Below are 25,995 nucleotides of genomic sequence, written 5' to 3'. Positions count from 1 at the left end.
AACGTAAACACATTCTATTGTGCTTTTTTTATGTGCCCTTTTTGCAAGAAGAAGTAAAAAGACCGTGGCTCGCCCATTCGTGTCGAACGAAATTATTCCTCATTTTTCAAGGACTAATTGAACAGATACACTGCCTCTTTCCCCCTTGAAGCCTCTCTTGGCCTATAATAATACTCAGTAGTGGAAAGTATTCATTCATTCAAATATAACCGATAAATAAAGACGCTTTCTTAAACCTGAACTGCGAAAAAATGTCATAAAAAAAAGCAGTGTTATTTTTGGGAACGGTATCGTTTTATCGTAAGTTATTTTTCATTTTTTTAATGGGAAAGGCAAACTACAAAGTTCTTACTTTTTGCATTTGAAAACTTAACAATCAACTTAAACAGAACAAAAATGGTCTAACATTCAACAATAAATGGAGCTAAATAAGGAAGTTGCATTAACAGGACGGGATCGACACCGCATAGCATGTGCTTCATGTGAATGAAAACAAACTTGCACAAAATCGGCACGCATTTTTTCACTATTCTTGTCAATTGGAAGAAAACTTAAGTGGCGTATTTTACAACATCCCATTTGAAGAGAGGCATACGTTTGAAACAACCTTTTGGTTGCTGAAAAGTCTACAAAAGCGTTTATGAAGCATTGTGAGAAACATTTAACTTCGAAGCTGCGTGGTTCTGTGAAAGGATAAAAGTTTTTTATGTTCCATTCAAAAGTTTGAATTTCACAGATTGTGTTTTCCTATTATAAAGGAATATTTCTTCCTGCATGGACATCGCTCCGGCCGTTTTTTTGGCGATATCTCAAAAACTCGACCACCTTTTGAAACTATGTGACATCTTCATTTATATAGGATTAAAACGGTTCCAAACTCCAAATAAATAAATTGCCTTAAAGTTGTTCATTCAAAATACCGCTGGATATGTTATGAAAGATGTAAATTACACCCATTAACATATTCCGAATAGATTGAGTTGACAACCCAATTGTGTAGCAGTCACACGCTTGGTTGGGTTCGGGGTGCCTCATTAGCGCTTATTACACAGTTCAAGGTTACCGGGCAATTGAACAACGGTTCGTTGAGTCGGCCTACGGAATCGTCACAATAGAGAATAATTGAATGTGTAAATAAGTTTAAATCACGGCATGGGTAACACCCGAAACCACCCTTTAAAAAAGGACACTTGAAAACATTGTCATTAGAACTATAACAACTCGAAAAAAAAAAAAAAAAAACCCCAAACCATACAAAACAAAAACATGTTTTTAAACTTGAACAATCATTAAAAGAAAAACAAACTTACAATAGGTAATAATGGCTATATAAACTTAACAAAGCATTAAAGAACACTACAGAAATATTGGTAATTACAGACACTTTGAAAAACATTAATAATGTTATTTAAAAAAAAAATAAAAAAAATAGACGCGAACAATTAAGTTTTAAAAAACATAATCATTTAAAGCGAAGCCAATTGACGACTTAGAAACGAAATCAAGGGATGTGGTATATATCCGCAGGTTTAAATGTTTCATTCTTATATTATTTATATTCCGGAAACCTTGCTTTTTGTTAAATCGGCTAGCAGAAACGTCACCTTGGTGACGACAGGTGAAGACAAATTTGACATATTATATTTTGTAAAAAAAAAAGTGCGTAAATAATGCATGAAAATTATTTTATCGAAATTACAAATCAACTACGACACCGACCGAAAACAATTTCATTTTTTATAAAATCTCTTTGGAGGAAAGTGCCGATACGCCGCTGCGTGACAACCAAGGCAGTCAGGTGTTCTTGTTTTGTATTATATACACCCATCATTTTGGCTGTTCCGTCTTTTGACATTACTCCCCGTAGTGTTTAATTGTCAAAGCGTATAAATTGGTTGTCACTTTCATACCAGAGCTGAAATTACCAACTTCCTTTATTTAGGGGAAAGGGTTGCTAGGCTGATGGTTTTTGTTTTTGTATGAAAACAGGATTGACAATGAAAGGGGCGAAACTGAGCCCACGTCAAGTTTCCACTAAGTAATAGAGGAAATGACAACACGGAAAAACCAATCAATAACAAAGGTCAACTGTCCAAGCTAAATGGAAAGGGTATAATAAATATGTAACCGAACATTGATGGGTAACATGTTCAAATAACACTATAATTAGTTACAACTAATCGTTTGTATTTTAAAATTTAAATGCATCAAATTATTAATAACAATGTAACAAATACTTTTAATGTATTTGTATCTGCTAGAAATACGTGTATGAATATTAAAATATGGAGACAAACACAATTGTATTCCCCTCCCATTACGTACACACCTACAAGAGTAAATGAATCCGTCCATAACGTCACATTTGGATTTGTGCTATTTTGGGAAAGACTTTCCTGAAACCGACCGATCGCGACCGAACGATTGCGAAGCTTGTCGACAAGAAGGATTTATACCGCACGGCCATTTTTTGTAGAGGAGAACGAAGGAATTTACCTGTTCGGATTTTTAATTACTTGGTGAATAATTCGCGAAAACAACACCGTCAAACAAGTGGAGGGAAAATACTGAGATGTTACTAAGGAGAAGGTGGGCATGTGGGGCCCTTGTGGTTACTCTGCTTGCCGTGAGTGGGGTTATTTGTCAAGGTAAGAATGAGATTTCTTGTCAAGTGTGACCGTGTGTTCACACACTATGTATGAGGAGTGAGAGTGAGATGTTGAATTGAAGATGTTGTCTGCTGCATGAGAATGTCAGTGGTGTGTCACTGCAGACAGTCACTAGTTCTATGCGACTCACTGTCGGAATTTCGACAGAATCTCACACCGTGACACTACAGTAGAATTAACAACACCCTTTACTTATCAACACAGACAAAGATATGGTGGTTGTTTTACCATTTCTTGTGTAGTGAAACCTGTATTTTTGTGGCGTCTCAAAATGGATCCCTCAAAATCATAAACATTGAAAATGGCGGAGTCTTGGGGAAACTCCGTTCTGACATTGCTTTATGTTCACGAATAAAATAAAAAAAAACATGCTGGTAGTGGTTGCTACTGCTAGAGGCATGGACAAATGTTAACCTACTATAAACTACAACTTAAAGTACCATGCAAGCACCAAATAACTAATTACAACATAGTGATTGGTGTTGGAATGGGACTTGTTTGAAGTTGTAATCAGCATGGTAAAATGGCGGGCCCCATATGAAATGAATCCAGTATAAATAATAAGCAGTTAATTGAGAATGCATTTTTGGTCTCATTTATAAATTAAAGAGACTATTGTTGAATGAGACTCAACTCAAACTTGATGGTGTAAAACTATTTATGTTCTAGAAACTAAGTAGTGTAAAACCTACTTTAGTCTGTATGCATGTTCAACTTAAATTAAAGATCCATGCTCAATCAATGTTCCTTATTCTTAATAATTTGCTGAATAAGTTCTTGATGCAATATTAAATTATTGAAATGTTTTGTTTTATCTTGGGCCTACCACACTGAAAACATCAGCTGTGTTTTACACCATAAGTTTTTACAGAAACAACTATTTAAATCAGGATCTGTATAAAAAAGTTCAAATGAAGATTTCTAGAACTTCAAAACAACAAGAGAAGTAAATGAAAGTAGACTTATACTAGTCACTAGAGTGTTTTTTCTGAAACTTTACCACCTGTTTCTGTGACAATCTTAAGCTGTCAAAACTCAAGCTCAGTTGTCATTCAACTTCAAGGAAATTCTCATTGTATGCAGATCTCGACTAAAACCTCAACTGCGTACAGGACCAATTGTTAAACACTGTCGGAGTGTGGGTACAACGCTCTACCATTTTGGCAAACTGCCAATGTTCAAGTTCTCATAATAAGCTTGCAGTAACTATCCCAATGCTCACACTAGTGGATGAAATTTGTTGCGAAATGCATTAATATTTGAATGAAATTTGATTTCCCAGTACAATACAGTTACACATGAATCTTCTGGGAAGTGATTCAAGCGTTGGTTTGGCAAGGGAACAAGAGAGAAAGATTTTGTTTTCAAAAGAGAAAGTAAAGTAGAATATGAAGGCACAGCAGGCTACTGTGTACTTGATGCACGGAGGAAAATCTGTTGCCCCTAGTCATTTTCTTGGTGCCCCCCTTGAAATGTTCCAATCAAAGTTTTCAGTTTTCTCAGAGGTGCCCTTTACCAAGGAGGAAACGCCTTGCCCATCCAAAACAAAGATTTCAGGCCTGGCAATGATACTGTACAAATAGACAGAGTCTTCTTGTAAATTCATCAAAGTGCCCTCACGATCAGGCCTGCCACAAGATTCTCTTCAGGATCTTTGATTGTCTTAAAACTTTCTTGGAGTATGTGAACTTTGTTGTATCTGTAGATCAGATGGTTAACTGCTAAAACATTTCTGGAATTTCGTTCTGCACAATATTTTCAGGAAAATACAAGAACTCAAACATATTTTACAGAACAAGAAGAAAACTTTGAGATACTGTGTGTGTGATGATCGGTTGAACTCAAACCAATCGGTTGAGTTGATACCATTTTTGGCACACCTATGCACAGAACCTATAGGTTCTGTGCTTTCGACCGTCATTTTCTGTGATTATGAAGTGAATTTTCCACATGATACACAGTGCAGTTCTTTGTAAATCATTCAGAACAAAATTAGACCCCTTACCTATGACCACACATTCCAAAATAGTCCCTCATTGGGGTCCATGAAAAGCAATCATTGGCCGAAAGAGTTGTGCGCAGCGCGTAGACGTGTGCATGTTTCCATGTGTTACATCAAATGTGGCGGCCCATGCAAGGGGTCTATTGACTGGCCAGACAGTACAGAGGCTAGTCAAAAACACTTTTTATGGATCTTTATTGCAACATTTAAGTACATGTATTGGTTATATGGAAACGGTATTATATCGAGTACAGTAGGCCATACATGTTTACTTTAAGATGGATGTTATGGCAAGAAGTGCAAGGCTCTGTATTCTCACAAACATCCATGTTATGAAGATTGGATTACCAATCAGCAGTCGGATCCTTTTGCTTGGATTAACATATAATTGGAATTCACCTTGTGTGAAAAGTAATTATTCTGAAATGAGGAGCCGAATGTTTTTTACATGAGGCTTGGTAATGGTGGTCATGAGTGCCTCATCGGGCATTACTTACGGCTATGAGATACGGATGGCGATCGGTGACGCCTTAAAAAGGTTTTTAGTCAAGGGATGTGTGTTAATGCAAACTACAGAGGATGTTAATTGTGCTAAATTATTACTGTACTGGAAATTTTAAAAACAAAGCAAAGGCAGGATAGTTCACAGATACGTGCCTGTTTCCTGGGTCCAATTTCAGAGTTGCTGATGAGCTCAAAAAGTATCAAAGTACAACAAAATTATGCTTACCAGAATAAAGTTACCAGCCAAAATACCATGTCACATCATCTCGGAATGATTTCCTGCCCTTTTTTTGGCTAAGAAATATTTGCTACAAATACATCTGAGCAGCTCTAGGAAATTGGGCCATGATGGATGAAGCCTTGCCCCTTCAGAAATCCATAATTTTTCGAGTCAAAAACTTACAAAAATTCTTACCAACCCAACACCAATCAAAAAGCAACAACTAAATGTTTGTTTGATTGTGTTGGTCTCAGTATAAACTAATTAGTGTAAAAGTCTGTGACTTCATGTGAGTTCATGTACAAGTACGTATGTAGGTAGAGGCAAACACGCAGTTAGTTATGGTTTAAAGTGCTTACTATAAATAAATACTGACATATCAAAGTGCTACATCAGAAGATTTCATATGGACCCTTGAAAAAAGTTCAAATTACCTTAAATTGATTGACTTGTTGTTTACTCAGGCAACTCTGATCACCAAAGCAATTATTGTAAAGTTGACATCTTGCAGTAAAAATTTCCCTTTAAAAAAACCCATCTCGAAGTCACTTGATGGAGTGCGGTGTACAGCTGATACTTTACGTACCAAACATAAAACATGCACCCTAATGGAGACAGGCCTAATAGCAGCAGTGATGATACGACCAGAAACAGTGGGCATATTCTTGATGGAAGCTGATCGGGCACCACGGGACAAAATGGCTCAGCTGAAAGGCTAAACCTAGTATAAGAAGTAGGTCAACTTATACAAACAGATCAATATGAGAAGGGGGCTATCTGATAATGTGACAGTAGCAACAGAAGGTACCCCTTTACTGGTTGGGCATATATTGTAATGAGTTTACATGTGATGTAAAAGAACATGGATACAAAATGTATATATTTAGGGTAAGAAAGTCCTTTTTGCTTTCACGCATAATGGGAATGAAGACATCCAATTGAAGTTTAGATTAAAAGAGATCCTGTACATGTACATGTAGCTAGCCATTTTTTTAAATGTTGGAATTTTGTTTTGTAGAAATATAAATTCAGACTAAGATTTTTAAAAAGCTTTGTTAATCAATAAAAAAAAGTGATTTTGTGATGTAGCAGCATCAGTAGTGTAGTTTTACATGTTAAGTATAGGGATCTATGCGCATATCATTAGCATGCATATTGTCACGCATTAAACTGATGCAACTTAAAACTAACTCAACCAAATAAAAATGTATCTTTCTGAAGAAAAAAAAAGCTGGTACTTAACCTTTAAAAATGTACACTGTTTTGGGAAAATGTAAGTTTGTTTTGGAATCCTGCAGAGGGCACCTCATAGCTTAAGTACAGGGCACAACGCAATTTGCTATGGATGCCATGGGTTATTTTGAGCCTTGCATTTCCCTGCTTCTTCTGTAGTTTGATCATAACAGGTTTGATGGATTATCTAATTCTACCTCCATGATATAACCACCCATGTTTCGAGGCTCCCTTGCCTATGCAGCCTCTCTTTTTAGATGCCAACAGTTTGGGTTTTATGCTTCAAATTGGTAAACTGAGAAGGGTTCCTGGACAAAATTCTCTGAGGGTGGTTAGCCCCTGCCTCCTTTACTGCTGCAGATTCTTCATGGTTTAAGGATGAGCAAAATACAGCTTCAGCCTCCAGACTAAAAAGATTTGCCAATGCATACACAAATCCAGCCTTGGATGAGCTGTTTATTCTAACAACCCCATCCAAGGCTGCCAAACACACAGGTGTACTTTATTGTTGTGTTTAAAAACCTTGCCAGTATGAAAAGCAAGATTTGCACACAAGTACACGCTGAATAGCGTATTGCAGCATTCGTTGTCACATATGAACACAATGGATGGCGACCGTGAACAAGTGGGACATGTACTTTTCAAAGTCATGTTCAGAGTACAGTGTTTAATGTTGTAGAGTTGGTTTAATTGCACAACAATATTTTTGTATTGAATGCAAATGATCTCATCTGCATGAATACAATGCAATTTAATTGTTTGTAAACAAAAAGATGAATATCGCTTCGTGGCACAATGGAGTAATTCAACACCATTTGGGGAACCAATTGTGTGCACAGTTATCATACCATTCAAAACCATTTACTTGAATGGAAACCATTGGTTTCATATGGTGTATCAACTTGTTTCAAAAAGGCACCGATTGTAGGACGGCCACAAAGTAACCTGTGACATCACTTGTTTACAAAAGAGCCACAAAGCCATAGCTGACAAGTGACATACATTGTACATGTTCACATTTCAGCCTACTGTAATGTACATAATAATAATAATAATAAGACATTTGTAAAGCGCCTAATGCAAAAGCCTCTAAGCGCATTAAAGAAACAATAAAATAAACAATTAGAGAAAGATACAAGATACAAATAGGCAAATTACAAAAAAGAAGCTTTAAACAAATGAGTTTTCAACAAGGACTTAAAACATTGTAAAGTATTAGCTTGGCGAATATGCACAGGAAGACTATTCCAAAGAAACGGTGCGGCGTAAGAAAAAGATCTGTGGCCATAAAAAATGGAAGAAGCTCTAGTAGCAGAAAGCATGTAGTGTTGAAGTTTACTAGTGTCACAGTCGTGTAGAAAAAAGGGAATTTTACTAGTCGCCCAGGCCTAATGGCCTACATGTAGTACAGAAAGTGTCATTTGAATCAGAGCGTCCATGTTTCGATATTAACCACTGCCTAACAGTAATCACACCAGTTTCAGTTCCCACGAGCAGTGTCATACCAAGCCACGTTCCTTCAATCACAGTCACAGCAGGATTTACGTCTTTACAATCCGTTAGACCCATTCATTTCTCTCATTGTCCACGCTATTAAACATGTTGCACATGGGTAGAAATCAACAATTGCAAAAAGGCTTGTCTCTGAGCAGCATTCATATAAAAACTGTTAAGCGTAACAGCTCGTGAAACGCACTGTACAGGAACTGTCACAAAAATTGTATCCATAAATTTTAACTGATACTTTCAGTTTGTGTACTTTGTCCATCATGCATCGTTTCCCGTGTCAATATAAAATTGTATATATTTGTACCGGAACTAAATTTACGCGCTATGGGAACTCTAGTTAATTACACTGTACACATGTCTATGTAAGCAGTCTCGTAGTTTTAATACATCAAGTAATCTAAACATAGAATTTAAATTAGAAACAAAAAGCAATATAAAATCTTAAACAAAACATAAAGTGTTTTTTGGGTGTTTTACTCAAAGATAACGATAACATTTGAAGTAATATCAAAGAATTTTATGAAATCTCGTAAAATTTGACAAATCACGATAAATTTCATAAAATTGAATGAAACCCTCACTGGGCTGGATGTACATGTATAGTGATTATCAACAACTACAGGATGGGAATTAATTTATTTTCCCTTTAATATTGTCAAATGAATTATAATTTTGCGTTAATTTCTGAGTCATGCAGGAAGATGGAAACTGTATAATGAGATAGGATCCTTGAGGAAATCATGAAAGAGTCCGGAGTAGATTACGAGAACTGGGACATTTGAACGACGCCTTGGCCTAAACTGTTTTAGAAATTTGCGTACTAGATTGCCTTGCCCAAAATTGTACTAATAATGTTTTATGTAGTTCACTACTACATGTAGGTGTACATGTATCATGTGTTTATGTTCAGAGGAACCAAGACCCCAAACACAGAGCAATGATTGATGCAGTGACCTGTGTTGTAATCCAAGCCTGACAAGATTGTTTGTCTCTACTCTCAATTAAAATATACATGTGTGTTAATTCAGTGATCAGTGTTTGAAGACTACACTGCCAGCTGCTTCTCAATGCATTATCATATCAAGCCCTACCCTCAGAAAATGTCAACTATTAGTAATTACCTGAGTGCTTCTTTATCTTCTTAAAAATTAACTCAGGCGGCAGATCAAACACTTCTTATATGTTTATGTCGAACATGTACAATATGTACGTACATTATACATGTACGTACATTATACATGTACATACATTATACATGTACATACATTTTACATGTACGTACATTATACATGTACGTACATTATACATGTACGTACATTATACATGTAGGTACAGTTTACTGTGCATCGAAATTGCAAAGCAGAGACAAATTAAAGGTATTATACCGGATTGGTAGCAGCTGACAGAATAATCATGGACAGTGTTTTAAGTAATCAGTTTTAATATGAAATAATAAACACCTGGACTTGGTCTTACCATGGTCTTACTCTGCTGTGTGGGTCAGGTGAAAATTGTGAAATATTACCACAATTTTCAGTAAAAGCACATTGTCTTCAATTTGGGTTGTACATACATGTATAGGGCCACTGATTTTCCGTTTCAGAAAAGTGCAAATTCCGTTTGGCAAAAACATGAATTCCGTTTCAGGCACAAAAAATTCCGTTTCATGTTTTTTTAATTAGATAAAAGGTTGTTTAATACCCAGGGACATACTTATAAAAATCAATTTGAGATAAGTTGCACTGTTGACTTCGTAAAATGTTCATTTGAACTGACAAATTTCAAAAAAATACTTTTTTTTATAATAATTGTGGATTATTTTGTATACTGCTGTTCTAAAAAGGTTGCACTGTGACTGCAGTATCAATGCACATGATGTGATAGACTTGATTCCAAGTCTAAAACTGCAGTTGATTCTCTGCATCAGCCACATTGTAGTCTAATGACAGGAGTGTATCCACAAGAGGGCGCTGTTTCAGCATGATCAAAGACTTGGGAACAAGTCTATGGACGTGACCATTCTCCATCCACAAACAAAATGTCAGCCATTTTGTTTTCGCTTTGGCGACAGAATGTTGACAGTTTACGGTTTTATTTTAGACCTTTCCGAGATGAAAAAACATTGTATGTGTTCTTATAGATCATAGGTAAGCTAGTTTGTGTATTATTGTTGGTAAAAGAGAGGGAGAAAATGCAATTTGGGTGAACAAAAAATGTTTAAAACGTGCCGCGAATAATGCCCTTCGCTTAACCATGTTAACAACGTGTGTACATCATGTGTGTAAACATTGAGGATGGTGTGAAGTAGAACAGAATGATCCACGGTTACGATCTCGTACTTTTTAATGGTCTGATTTCTGATGCCTTTTTAGTTTAACAAAAAGAATCTTAATAAAGAATGCAATTTCAATAGTTTTGGCGTCAAGAAAAAAAAAAAAAAATCAAATTTTCTGAAATCCCGTTTTCCGTTTCAAAGGGCGGATTCCGCGAATTCCGTCCGTTTTCCGCGATCGCGGAAAATCAGTGGCCCTACATGTACAATACAACAGAAATCATTGCGTTTATTTTAGTTTTTCAGGTACAGTTTTCACAATATGACTTCATTTCAGAGAGAAATATTTCACAGAAAAGCAGCCTGTATTATACTGAGTACCTTTATTAAAGCGAGCTGACACTATGTCTTAAGGTCTGGTTTCAAATTGCAATGTCTACTTTTATTCTTTTTGTAATGATGCATTCACAGAGAACACCTCATTCAAGTGACTAGCATTAAAAAAGAAACAGTTGGCAATTGGCCCATTTCACCTGACGTCATCATCAGAAAAATCTTGAATGCGCCATACTGGTGGGAAATTTCACTGTGCGTTTTCAGATATAACTCTATGCATAGAGTATGCTGTGCGTTATGCAGTGAAGTGCGCATTTTAGGTGACGCGGCATTAATACACGTAAACCTAACTTTGCCCACCAACATGGTGAGCGTGGCACCAGTCGCCGCGTGCAAGGGGTCAATAGGGTTAGAAGTATATTCCCTCGCAACAATTTCTTTTGCTTATTATAATTTTCTACATGCGAAGGGATCTAGGTTCCAAACCTTTAAATTATTGATGTGATGAGTGAATGGCTGATAAGTTACTGCGATGGGCTGATGATCTCTCTGCTCTATCTATTCTGTATCTGTTGCCAGGAAATTTTAGTGCCTGTATTTTAAGTGCATTGCTACTGTGTTTTTAAATCTTTTATTCATCAAATGCAATTTCTTTTCAGTTTTTAGAGTCAAGACAGGCTGAGTAAATGTCAAATGGAAGCCAGGTTGTACAACAATATTGTTAAAGGCAGTGGACACTATTGGTATTTCTCAAAGACCAGTCTTCTCACTTGCTGTATCTCAACATATATGCATAAAATAACAAACCTGTGAAAATTTCAGCTCAACTGGTCGTCGAAGTTGCAAGATAATGTAAGAAAAAACACCCTTGTCACACAAAGTTGTGTGCTTTCAGATGCTTGATTTCGAGGCCTCAAAATCTAATTCTGAGGTCTCAAAATCAAATTCGTGGAAAATTACTTCTTCCATCAACAACTCCCCATTACTTGTTACCAAGTAAGGTTTTTGCTAATAATTATTTTGAGTAATAACCAATAGTGTCCACTGGCTTTAAGTGCTGTACAGCCTTTGACAATGAGACAACTTTTAAATGTACAACCAAGTACAATGTTAACTTGGTTCTTGATGGAGCAACAAATAATTATTTCCCTGTACATTGTACTCCAACATGTAGGATTGTAGTCTGTAGTGTACAATAAAATGTGTAATATTTCTCTGACTAGATAGATGTTATTTACATTATAAGGAACTTTCAACATGTGTTGTAGTTACAAATCACTTTGTAGTGTCGGTTTGAAAAAATGGATAAGGTGGCCTCTGAATGATGCAGAGAATCATACAAGAACCAAGTATTAGGGCCTAATTCAGAGAGTAATAATAACAATTTCTTATAAAAATATAGCGCATTTCACAATAAACCGTATCAATGCGCTTAACATTAGTCCCCCGGTCATTGGGCCAACAACATCCCTTTAATCTTTCTCAGCTCCCTATGGGGGAGTATACAGCCCGAGCTGCCGTGGCGCTCCGGAGGCTTTTTCATTCACAATATCAACCTCTACCCTCGCAGGTACCCATTTATACCCCTGGCTGAAGTGAAGCAATTATAGTAAAGTATCTTGCTCAAGGACACAAGTGTCACTACCGGGATTCGAACCCACACTCCGGTGGCGTAGCATCAGAACTTGAATTCGATACTCTTAACCACTCGGCAACGTACTTAAAAAGCACAAAAAGTAGCTAAGCACATCAACCAAATCAAGCTTTACTCGAATCAAGTTATCAGCCAAATCACCATGTCACATCAATCTGTGACTGGAATTCAGCTTACTTTTGCTAAGCAGAAATTGTTTTAAAATTAAGCAGACGAAATTGGGCCCAGCGACGTGCTGCTGTTGGTACTGGTACATGTAGCTACTACAGCTGACTTGAATGTGATCTCATGGAATTAATCCTTAACTGGACACTATTGGTAATTGTCAAAGATCAGTCTTCTCACTTGGTGTATCTTAACATATGCATACAATAACAAACCTGTGAAAATTTGAGCTCAATCGGTCATCGGTCATTCGTTAAGACGGGAAGTATCGTAGTTGATTCTTTGGGCATTCCCTGCTTTTGTCGGAACGTCATGGGAAATGCGTCAATCTCAGTTTCACATTCTGAACTAAATTGGGAAGAGTGAAGTAATTTCTTCCTTGTTGTTTTTTTATATTTTATTTTGTATGCAAGTCTCATACTTAAGTTTCAATCTGTCACAATGACATTGTGAGCGGAGAATGTTTAAAACTACGTCAAACTTCTTTTTTGTTTAATCATGCTAAAACTTCTAAATCTAGTGTTAATCTCTTAGAGTTTCAGAATTAAAATGTACTACATGCAGGATACTCTCTGATGAATACTCTCTGGAGGCAATGAGGCTATTGCCGCCATGCCCCCGAGGTGGTCATTGCTTGTGTGCCCTTAAAATGTTCCAATAGAAATTTGCAATTTCCACATAGGGTGCCTTTAATCAAGAAGAAAATGCCTTGGTGCCCTTGCCCTTTCAAAAACGAATCATACAGGCCTATTCATGTACATTGTAATTCTTCAAATATCAATGGAATAATAGATGCAGGAATAAATGAATTGTAAATAGATGCTTACAGCTGATCAAAATCATTGTTCTATGTCAGGGTCCTTCCCACACACAGGCTACAATTTCTAATGTAGTGTAATGGGTCGATACGTGTGGCAAAGTGCAAGCGGAGTCGTGCAAAAATATTCAAATGTACATACCTAATTTTTTGTTCTTATGGATTTTTTTTTTTGCAATTCTGGTCAAGATAACACCTTCTGATTTTTAAGCCATGTGGTTTTGTGAATTTCTCCCTCAATTCGGGTCTTGGCTTGTAAAATGTTCTGCAGTAACATGTTTAAAAAAAGAAGTAGTGGATGTTGCAAACTGCTAAACCAAACAAAAGGCAACATTTAGTTAGTGGCCTGACATTTCGACCCTTGCAGAGTCTTTCTCAAAGACTAAATGACAACACAACACAACACAAATAAGCAGGTACACGTATATATTGGTACATGAAAAAAAAAAGCAGCTATTTTCTTGAATTTAAAGCCCTAATCTCAGCCAAGGAGCCATGGCTGTTTCATCTTCATGTACAACACAAGGGAGATCACACCAGTCAGGGCTCGTCACTGCATTTAATTCATTGCATGAGAGAATGAATGACTTATGAATGTTGGGCAATCGATTCGTGTGACTCACCCTCTATTCATTCATTGGGGTTAAACATCCGGCTCCCGTAAGCCTATGATGAAAAGGACACAATCCCTTTGCCTACTCATATGGATCTTCATGGATCGAAGACCAGGGTGGTCTGTACCCACATCACAGGAGACAAAAAGAGACCCATCCTTTTTGTCTTTAAACAATAGATGAGGGGTTGATTACAGGTGGTTTGAAGCAGGTTGGGGTTCTTGTTGGCACACCTGGGCTCCACTTAGGGATTGTGAATGTGAGCTGGCTTGTTTGTTCGATTGATAATGAAATTTAGGCTATGGGATTAGATGAATTGGAGTCAACAGTGGACATTGTTAATCTACACAGGAGAATTACTGTCTGTAAACCAGTCTTGGGATGGATATTATGTTGAGTTGTTAATTGCTTCCAATTTTCACAATTAACACTAGTGTGAACCCATTTACATGTAGCTGTCCTTATTGTGCTACATGTAGTGCTACATGTATACCATACCAGGCACAGTGTTTAAGAAAGGAGTTGTGTCTTGATAACTTATAGTTATTTCTGAAAAGTCAATTTTTGCTTTCTTCAAATCATTGTCCCAGTGCCCTTAGTTTGGGTTGAGGTGTTCCAGTACAAGCTTTTATTTCAGTCACGAGTCGCTCTTTCTACTATTCTAGAAAACTATTCTATCCATACAAGAACAAAGTATCAGGCCTGGAAGTAGGAGTCAGTCTGCAGAAGGGAATCATATAATTTGTGACTGAGCTTTCAGCCCGAGACTGAAGGTGTAGTTTTGATGAACTCTAATGGGAGATTGGAGATTTAATTAGGGCTGTCACCCAGGGATACAATGAAGATGGGGCCACAATGCGTTGATGCGATGGTTGGAGATGCTCTCAGCTGCTCCTTAGCTTCTCTAGCCGGCGATTGCAATCTTGAGACGCTGACAGGTGGACGTAGCCAGGCCAGTAATTGCGACACACTGACGAGAAATAGAGAGCTTTTTAGAGGAACATGTTCAAATACTTCGCAGCAGGCTGGATATTTCCCTGTTTCATTTCACACTATAGTGCATGTAGAACAAACATGCCGGAGGTACTCTTCGTGTAGTGAACATGTTACAAGTAGGCCTAACTCTTAGCAAATACCTTGCCTCGTTTCATCATTGCATAGAAAGAAAAAAAAAAACTAGAAACACGTCTTGAAAGAATGTATAATCCTACATTGTGCGAATCTGTCTGTTAGAAACATGTTTACAGATGCACACTTCACGATACACAAAATAAGGTAAAATGGTTTTGTTAACAATAAACGATTTCCAGATACGCACCATTCACGATACCTTTTAAAAGCCATTGGACCCTTTCGGTACAGAAAAAACAAAACGAAAAAGTTCACAGATATTACAAATAATTTACAGGGTTTACAGAAGGTAATGGTGAAAGACTTCTCTTGAAATATTAGTCCATGAAATGCTTTACTTTTTGAGAAAACGGTAAAACAATATAAATTCTCGTTAACGAGAATTACGGATTTATTTTAAACACATGTCATGACACGGCGAAACGCGCGGAAACAAGAGTGGGTTTTCCCGTTTTTTTCTCCCGACTCCGATGACCGATTGAGCAGGTTTGTTGTTTTATATGTAAGTTGTGATACACGAAGTGTGGGACTTGGACAATACTGTTTACCGAAAGTGTATAATGGCTTTAAGGATTGTTTGTTTGTTTGTTTGTCTGATCTTCCCAACATGGTAACCAGGCAAAGTGAACAAGGCTAATGCCAAACTGGCAACAGCCAACCTCTCTGACATACAAACATTGGAATGATTGGTTCAAGATGTCTATGATTACACTTAATATCAATTATGATTCAGTAACTACATTGTGTACATGTACTCAACAATACTTTTCCCAGCCAATTCCTGATTAATATCATGAGAATTATTATTTAAAATGTTAGTACTTAAAATCTTCATACATCAAGAGAGATCATTGCTCAAGATTTATAACTATAATTTGTTTCAATATTTACATGTAAAACACATGACTTTCAATCAGTCTTACACAATGATGCAAAACAACAGCTGTGTGATATCATTTACTGGATAGTATTTAAAAATATCAAGTAATAAGCCAAAAGGGAAACTGACTATGTACAGTGTAGGTAAATTTTTACATGTGATTTGGGGTTGATAAACAAAGAAAAATTGACTAGAGCAGGATTTGACCAGTTTGGAACCTAGTTTAAAATTACTAGCGAAAAAAGCATTAAAATACAATGTTGTCATATTATGTGTACGCTGTTTATTTTACAAAAGGTTATGATAATATCGTGTTTCCATGGGAACTCATCCATGATTGGCAATGCAGTGAGTCAGAGAGTGTTACCGTTAGATATGCAGTGCGCACCATGGGGACAGGCTATTCATACTCCTGAATGCGTACATGTATCGGGTGACCCCAAGCTTTTCTTATAATTGAGTCATTCCGTCCATTAAAGGGGAACTGTCGTTGGAGTTGATCGACAAGAAAGTCTTCCAGTATGCAAGGTTGTCTTGCTACATTCGGAGAAATATTACTGTCAGAAACAGTGCATCAGAAACATGGAGGCCATGGCCTGGCCGCCTCTGTTGCCCTTGTCTTGGCATTGGTGCCCCTCAATAGTTTCATATTGACCTTAAGATTGTCCCGATAGAACTGCCCTTTGGAAAATGAAAATTGCCTTGCCCTCCCAAAGATGAAATTTCAGGCTTGACAGTAAAAATAATGGTTTTTTTTTTCTGTGTGTACAGCCTTTTTGACTGAACATGCCCTAAGTTAAGGGCACCTCTATAAGTGCAGAAAACTTAATTACACTTGAACATTTCAAGGGGCACCAAGGCAATGGCCAAGAGAGGAGAAGTTATTAGGCCTGAAATCCAGAAAGTGTTGTCAGGATGTTTCTTGAGTATTGTTTGTAGAATGCTCCAGTTACCAAATACAGGGTTTGTCCGTAATGTTTTCAGTGACTACATGTAGCCAGCAGGACCAGTTAGCTTTTCATTACACTACACTAGTCCCACAGCTTTTTCACTAAACCATCTTTTATGTTAAAACAGGGATGCTTTTCAACACTGAACTAGCCAACCAGACCACTTATATAGTGAATTCTTTTGATTGCTTTTTAAAACTAGCATTTAGTCGCTGACCACCATTATTATGGGATGTTGAAATAGTGCATCAACCTAAGGCCAAACAAAATAATATATGTGTTTCCTATTACACCGGCCAAAAAATTTGGGTCGGTAGGGACGAAAACACATTTTATTTTGTTGAATTATTTTATTGCTTCAAAACTTAGGGTAGGACCAATGTTAAAAATATTTTTGCCCTTGCATGTAAATTTAACGATGTCCAAGTTCGACTCGAAAATCCCTTAAAATGACACAGAAAATAAGCCCCAAAAAGCAACCGTTCCGAGGTGTAAATTTCACGTAACACAAATGCAGATTCTACGCCTGTAGTCGTTGTTACTTTGCGTGCGGCAACAAAATGCAAGAAACATTGAACGCTAGAGGTAATTTTGGAACAATGCAATACAGTGAGATAAAACGCCCTCTATTGGTAAAATCTACGCGAACCGGCAATAAACGCATTGAGACAAGACTCGACGTGTCACGTGGGAATTTTAGCGAGTTTCCAGGCGGCGCAAATGTGAGGGCGTAGCGCAGCTCGTCGGCGTACATCGCTCAATCAACATCTGTTGTGCAATCTCAAGATTGAGCAGCGCAATTAACAGATTGCTAGCATTACGAACTCGCACGTGTATATGCATGCTGCGACCTCCCAACACACACAACAACACACGTCGTCCGTCAGTCGTTGCAATACTAGCACTTGATCAACCATGGATCAACGACGTCTTTTCTCGTAAGAAAATGTGTATTTTCTATTGCTTTATTTTAAATGTGAAAACATTTTAGAAAAAAGGAAACATCAAATATAATAACGTTAAAATCGTGCGGTATTTTGTCAAACGGGGAGTGGGATCGGGGTTGTTTTATTTTATTTTGTCTGTAAATGTATAAAATTCCGTAGGGTCGGCGTGTTTTTCTAGGGTCGGTCGGGTAACCGGAAACACACATATTATTTTGTTTGGCCTAATCAATTTGCTTCTGAAAATCTGTCAAGAAATATGTTGACGATCTCAGTTTTAAACAAACAACAGCATGTGCTCAATCAATGTAAATAAAGTATGTGAAATGCTTTGAATTTTTAAAGAAATTATATTTCTTAGAAAACGAGATCATCACTATCATCATTATCATTTAGTGGTCGTAATTGAGCTCCTGTTCACTGGATTCTTTATCCCCCTTCAAGAGATCAATTTATAGGACTAAATTTCAAAACAGCCATAGTTTCAATTCTTACAGATTGAGTGTCAAGTTCACTAACACTAAACCCTTTATGACCATTACCTCTGTTTTAATAAAAATTTCAGTTGACTCAGTCGGTGATAAATAATAAAAATTCTGGGTGAGGAAAGGTGATAGCCATCTTATAAATCATCTTGTAACTCATCTCGCAAGCGAGAAACATTTCTCATAACAGATGGAGAGAATCTTGCCAAAGGTTGAACATGAGCAAATTATTTCCCACTGCGAGGATCCTAACATCTGGCACTTGACGCATCTCAAGTGACTGCTACCTCACGTCTCAAGACACCTACAGCTCCTCCATCAATCATTTTTGCCTTTCAGTTCAGGAGTGGCATCTTTTTAAAAAGATGGAAATTTCAGTTAACAGAGTTTTTTTTTTCACCCTTACACTGATGGGCACAATTGGTATTAAGCATTCTATACTCTGTACTTTCCTGAGTCCTGTGAGCAAAAGAATCCACAGGCACTACTCGGATGGGATTCAAACCCACAACCTTTGCACTGCTAGAGGCGGTTTGAATACTACAGTGTGTTAGCATCGAGTATCGCGATATGGATTTGCCAGTGGTTTGCAAACTAAAAGAAGCCCTGGAATGATTTTATCCAGCAATTTTGTGAAATCTGTTTAAATAGCAAAATTAAGACTGAACTTATTTTGTGTGCACATTTGACTGTAAATACTGAGGAGCAAATTTTTTGAGTAGCAAAGTTTTTAGTAGCAACTGATGCATTTTGTGTAGCATCTTGCTATGCTTTAAACTTGAAATCTTTCAATGAGAAGGAAATTTGGTATGACTTAATCCTGCTGTGCCTTTTGAGGTGTGTAAATTGTAAAAGAAAACACTTTAACACCCCCTCCCCTGTTTTGGTTTGTAAAAAACGGTCTGGAAAGTATTTTCATAGGATCATTAAGGTGAGGTTACATCCATGACAACGGAAAGTACCGCCAAGAAGAATGTTATCACTAGCCACTGTGGATGTTCTTCAATAACTGTAGGGGTGTAGTAATGGAAAATGTGAATTTTGATACGCTGCATTCATTTTGTAGTACAGTAGTAGCTAAGAAGAGTAGCCGCTGAGTGGAAGTATGACTGCTCATGAACGTGAACGATGCTCCTGAAAATATCTCCCTCTCTTCAGAAATTATTCTCCTCAGTTGCTGGGAGGTTTCTGACATTACAACATGAGACAGGTGTTTTGTGTTGAATTTGTAAACAAAAAACTCTTATTTGAGAAAGATACTTCAGGAATATTTGTAAAGGTGTGTGCAGTAGACTGTGCAACTTGAAGATCTATGGGAACCTTGGATTTTTGTGTACTTGTACGTTATCTTAAAGGGTTTGGGTACTTTTTGTACTACACAAAACACAATGTCCACAGATATTCACATTAGACTTACACGGTTTAATGAAGATAATGAAGGTAGAAAGCTTCCCTTAAAAATATTACTTGCTGAGGTGCTGTAGTTTTTGAGAAATGAGTTAAACACTTTTAATGGAAATGATTATTTTTGTCTCAGGAGGATCAATGAAGCTGACATTTCTACTGATGAATTATTATTACCTTCATTCACAGTGAGTAGGGATTCATGTCATGGCCAAAAACTTGCTACAAAAGGTACCAAAACCATTTAGTGTGCGATGGAAAATAAAAATACATGTAGGTTGGACTTTTATATTTCAATGCGTGACTGTTTGCAAAGAGTTGAAACACGTAGTTGGTTGAGGAATGCTACTTTTCTTGAGGGCACAATGACAGACGAGTGGGTTTTCTCAGGGATGGGTTATTGGGAAAGGACGACAGCATGGCCGCCAACAGACGCCATTACATCTGTGAAATCTCATGCCTAATGTAGTGTGCACAATAATGAAACGTGCGTGTATACATTGTACATCATAAAGTGTACATGTACAGCCGAATGTACTTTTTTTTTTCTACACGCTAACAACATTTAATATGTGAGAACGCGTGAACCCCACTTGCTAATTTCTAAACAGCAAGCTACAAAAGCTTCCCCCTCGTTGAACCGCAAGCGCCTGTCTGTCGAACGCGGAGCGACAAAATTCCCTCATACTCAACAATGGGGGCCACAAATCTTATTGTGTGAGGTCTCAATGGCGGTTTCCCCCCTCCATTGTGTGATTCTAACCTAGCGTCATTGTTAGGATTTGCAGAGTAAACGCTTTGCTCGGAAAGCCTTGTGAGGCCTTCCAACAGTGTAATCAGATTTTGTTTCCATTGTTGTGGTTTTGTTTCCCTTCAAATCAAAGTTGTATTTACAGACTGCGAGGTTTCCACGGTACTGCATTTCTCGTTCAGAAATGCGTACGATGTTCAGTCACTGAGAGTTGTTCAAAAAGGCATTGTATGGAAACACAGAATACATGAATCAAAACTGCAGGAGTTTAATTTTAGTTCTTGTTGATATTGTGCAAGCGGGCAGTGCTGTATTTTTGTTGACTCGTTAGAAAGATTGTAACATTTTAGCAGTAGTTGGCCACCCGATTGTACAAACATAATTCACAAGTGTTGTACTTTGTAGGTGAAATGAACTATGTGTCTAGTGTAAGCATTTACATTTTTTCCCTTTGACATGTTTAACTAGGTTTCTAATCTTGTTCTTGTGAGAAAGAATGTACCATAGTCACTGCTTGTCCAAGACTAAAAAATTGTTTTTTTTGATAGACCTGCTGTGCCAATGCCATCACATACATGTAATGTACTGAGTTACAGAGCCTGCAGCTGATTTCACGAAACGCTAGGATAAATCCTATCTCGAGTTAGGACGAGTAACCCGTCCTAACTTAAGATGAGTTCAATGCGTCCTACGTATTTGGATATAGAAATGAACCCGTCCTAAGTCCTAAGATGAGTCCTAAGTTAGGAAGAGTTTGGTGAAATCGACGGCTGGACTTGCTGTAGGCATGATTTATCCATACATGTAGCCCTCATATAATCTTGGAGATTGCACTCTCTGATTTTCAAAACAATCTCAAAACTTGTTCATCTGCTATTTTTTTTTTTTTTTTTAAATTTATGTGTAGGCAACATTATTACTGGTTTTTTGTATACTTTGTTTTGCTTGTCTGATTTTCACAACTTTGTGTATGTTTTTTTCGTAATGTTCATTGTAAAGCGCTATGATCATGCTCTTTGGAATAGCGCTATATGAGCACTGTATATTATTATTACAATTTGCCATAATATGGCCAGTATCTTGCCTGCCAGAATGGCCCAGGGGCCGATTTCACAAAGCAAAGAAATTCATCGCAAGACAAATTGTCAGTATTACCATAGTGATTTGAATGTATTGTGACATCACATTTTACTTAGCAACTACGATTGATTTGCAGTTACGATCAATCTTAGATCTGAGTGAAATCGGCCCCAGGAGTGATAAGTTCACCCTTTTCTTGTAAACAAAGGTTACTGTACATTAGTAATGTAACTAATTGTTAACGGAAAGTGGAATATGATATTAACGCTGACAGTTCAGGTACAGTACCAATGTCATTATTCTTGAATCAGGCAGTGTTGCCAAGCTCAGGTTCAACCATTGCCTTGACTTTAATGGATTTTCAAGCCTTAGATTTCATTCAATGAGCCAACATTTCCATGACTGTTTGAAATTGCCGCTTCCTCGAAGGGCTCCCTCAACAGGTCCTGCTGGACCCGCAACGGGTCTTGCCCTCAAACTGTCTTAAAAAACATCTGACAGTGTAACACCCTTGGTGTGTTAACATGGATCTGTACTTGTATCAGCGGAAGTGTTTTCCCATGCAAAGTCCATAGACCCTCGTTGCCCTGGCGGAATTGATTCGCAGGACATCTTGGCCCAGGTGGTTTCGCGCCGATGTCATTGTCCGTTTACAATGAAGGGATGGAGAGTGTTGTGATAGACACTGTCTTGGGTAGTGTCTTGAATAGCAACCTCATCACAGATAGGAAATGCACATGGATGATGGTGAGGGTTACTTGGTGACAGGAAAAGACGCTTGAGTGCAAGGTGTAGCTGGAAATCTGTAGAGGGTTTTACTGAGGAACTTGAGTCTATTTTGTAAAATGTGAATATTGCTTTGAAACTGTTGTTCAATAACTGCACATTGCTGCCATCTGTTCACATTTTAAGACACTGGACACTACTGGTAATTGTCAAAGACGAGTGTTCTCACTTGGTGTATCCCATCATAAGCATGAATAACAAGCCTGTGCAAATTTGGGCTCAGTTGGTCATCGAAGTTGCGAGAAAATGATGAAAGAAAAAAAAACCTTGTTGGACGAATTTGTATGCTTTCTGATAGGAATAAAATACTTCTAGCTAGTAGTCTTTTATTATTTTAGTGAGAAATTACCTCTTTCTCAAAAACTATGTTACTTCAGAGGGAGTGAGTCGTTTCCCACAATGTTTTATACTATCAACAGCTCTCCAATGCTTGTTCCCAAGTCAGTTTTTAAAATAAGATTTGATTTGAGTAATTACCAAACGTGTACCTTCCCTTTTAAGGCAGGGTAATAAGACCAGTGTCCTTACTTGGTGTATCCCAACATGCATAAAATAACAAAGCTGTGAGAATTTGGACTCTTGTTCATCAAAGTTGCATAATCAGGGCATTAAAGGCCCATTCACACGAGCGCTGCAAACGAGGGTCCTGTGCGATTTCATAACATCGATGTTATGAAATCGCAAATCCACGTCGTGTGAATGCTATGTATGTTACGAAATTACCTGGGTCCCGTGTTGTTCATAACAGATCGAGACCTCCTCCAAAAAATCGCATCGATGTTATAATCACGGGGAGCCATCGTCTGAACCGAATGCCTGCGATCGTAATGAGGGACCGCTGCGTTGACACGTGAAGAACTATGGAGGAAGAAATGGGCGAACTATAGCATGCATTTGTACATGTACATACATGTACATGTATATCTGCTCAACGCTGGACTACGATCCGTTTGGCTGGTGGGTTTTGTGGCCGGATGCTAGACCAGCCCAAACCTTGAAGCAAAAACATTGTTCAAACGGAAGCAGAATACGTCATTTGGCAAAGCTTTTCGATGTTTTAATTCACCATTTGTTATGTCTCATCAATAATTTCATATCTAAAAAACATTTTCATTCAACAATGTAGCGTTTTTAACGTCCAAAAATCTATTTGAATCATGGAATTTTGTGTTTTTCTTCGACTCGATCATGACTCGACGTTGCTGGATCGCTGCATTTCAAGACAAGCTCAAACCTTGAAGCAAAAACATCGTTCAATCGCAAGCAGAATACGTCATTTGGCTAAGCTTTTCGATGTTTTAATTCATTATTTGGTATGTCTCATCAATAATTTCATATCTAAAAAGCATTTCCATTCAACAATGTAGTATTTTTAACGTCCAAAAAACTATTTGAATCGTGGAATTTTGTGTTTTTCTTTTTTTAGCTTCGAAAACGTAACCCCCTTCCCGCCGGCCGACGGGATGAGAGTTACGTTATCGCAAATGTTTTTAAAATATTCTACATTTTATGTGACTTAACTGATTTCAATGAAATTGATTTATTTTATTCCTTTTAACTGTAAGGTTTTTGTTTTAACTCAAGCCTCTTGCTTGTAGACTTTTGTCCATGCAGTAGGCCTACCCAAACGAGGGACGTATGTTTACATGTGTGTGTGTGCGTGTCGTGTGAATGCTCGCTAAAAAAATCGCACGCGGTAAAGGTGACAGACGGCTGGCGCCCTTAACCAGGGACCCACGTTTGCAGCGCTCGTGTGAAAGGGGCTTATGACCCAGAGCTGTGTATTAAAGGCAGTGGACACTATTGGTTATTACTCAAAATAATTATTGGCATAAAACCTTACTTGGTAACGAGTAATGGGGAGAGGTTGATGGTATAAAACATTGTGAGAAACAGCTCCCTCTGAAGTGACCTAGTGTAGGAGAATGAAGTAATTTTCCACGAATTTGATTATGAGACCTCAAGTTTAGAACTTGAGGTCTCGAAATCAAGCATCTGAAAGCACACAACTTCGTGTGACAAGGGTGTTTTTTTTTTTTATAGTTATCTCGCAACTCCGACGACCGATCGAGCTCAAATTTTCACAGGTTTGTTATTTTATGCATATATGTTGAGATACACCAAGTAAAAAGACTGGTCTTTGACAATTACCAATAGTGTCCACGGTCTTGAAGAGTGTTGTGACATACATGTAAGATGGGACCAATCTTCCTTGATCACACGTGGTCACCGGACACCAATGTCGATCCAAATTTAGCTGCAACCCAAGGTGCAGTCTATTCTGGCGCCTTGTGTGCGCACATCCATTTCCTGGACTGAAAATGGCTTCTAATCACAAGTTGTCAAAACCCTCACAATACACAGCGCTACATGTAGTACATGTAGTAGACTCAAGTCTAGTGAATTTACTTTTAACTACTGTCGATCTAGTGACCATCCCCATACACAAACGCCTGAAGTCTGCTGCCCTTCCTGAAGTTTTTCCCAACAAGTATTTTCCCACCCGTTTAAATGCTAATATAAATTGATAAGTTTTGTAAAGTCACATTCATACTGTGTTGGAAGGTAACCGGAGGCCGTCACATAAAACCCTGCACAAACTACAGCCTGTCAAATCAAATCACCTTTGCAATGATTTGAGCGAAACACCTGTTTATAGTCATTCATTGATTGAAACAAAAGATGCGTGTGAGAGTACAATCATATAGAGTAGGCCAAGGATTTCTGCTGTGGACTTGAACTTCTCTTCGTGTTGGCCATTGTAGGTTTTTACTGCAACTCAGCAAAATAACGATTCGTCTACGTACTATGTACATGTAGATTCTGAAAAAGTTATACTGTGTTTATAAAAGGTTTGAACCATTAAAGGGTCTATGTACTTTTGGGGGGACAAAAAACACAATGTCAACAGACTTACATTTAAACTTACACAGTTTGAAGATAATTATAGTAGAAAGCTTCCCTGAAAATATTACTTGCTGAGGTGCTGTAAGTTTTGAGAAATGAGTAAAACAAAGTCATGAAAATAATTTTCGTCTCACTGATCATGAGACGAAAATTATTTTAGCATGTAAAAACTTATTTTCATGACATTGTTTTACTCATTTCTGAAAAACTACAGCACCTCAGCATCTAATATTTTCAGGGAAGCTTTCTACTATTATTATCTTCAAACGGTGTAAGTTTAATGTAAATCTATGGACATTGTGTTTTGTGTTACAAAAAGTACCCAAATCCTTTAAACCTGTTGAAAGTGAATGTCGTCACAATGAAAACAAACTGTCTGTAATTTGTAAGATGAAATTAACTAGTCCAGTAATACAATTTCATGGGTTCAGATTTTTCAAGTTAACAGATAAATTCAAAATCGTCATTGAAAATTTCTTCACAATGAAAATACCTGGTTAAATTCTAAGCCTTTTTAAAGAGAATTCTTCACAATTGAAATAATAGGCTATAGCCGACCAGTATAGTCTACCAGTAAAATATGTTTTGAAATGTACCAGTAAAACAATTTTGTCATTTAAAAAAAAGAAGAGATTTCGCAAGTAGTGGATTATTGTTAAAATTTTGTTTGTTGGCTCAAGGA

At 37.5% G+C, this 25,995-nt stretch overlaps 1 protein-coding gene across 1 annotated transcript in view; it reads left to right on the top strand.

Moving 5' to 3' along the window:
• Window positions 1–2,410: 2,410 nt before the first annotated feature.
• The window catches only part of LOC117302593 (calsyntenin-1-like), a 30,286-nt gene continuing 6,701 nt past the window's right edge, over window positions 2,411–25,995 (top strand). Inside the window, exon 1 of the mRNA XM_033786569.1 lies at window positions 2,411–2,648. Coding sequence (XP_033642460.1) covers window positions 2,573–2,648 — 76 coding nt within the window. The 5' untranslated portion in view covers window positions 2,411–2,572. The remainder of the gene's footprint in view (window positions 2,649–25,995) is intronic.

The sequence above is a fragment of the Asterias rubens genome, chromosome 18 (genome assembly GCF_902459465.1).
Source record: "Asterias rubens chromosome 18, eAstRub1.3, whole genome shotgun sequence".
NCBI lineage: Eukaryota > Metazoa > Echinodermata > Asteroidea > Forcipulatida > Asteriidae > Asterias > Asterias rubens.
The sequence above is the reverse complement of the archived record's forward strand: the minus strand, read 5'-3'. Positions and strand labels throughout refer to the sequence as shown.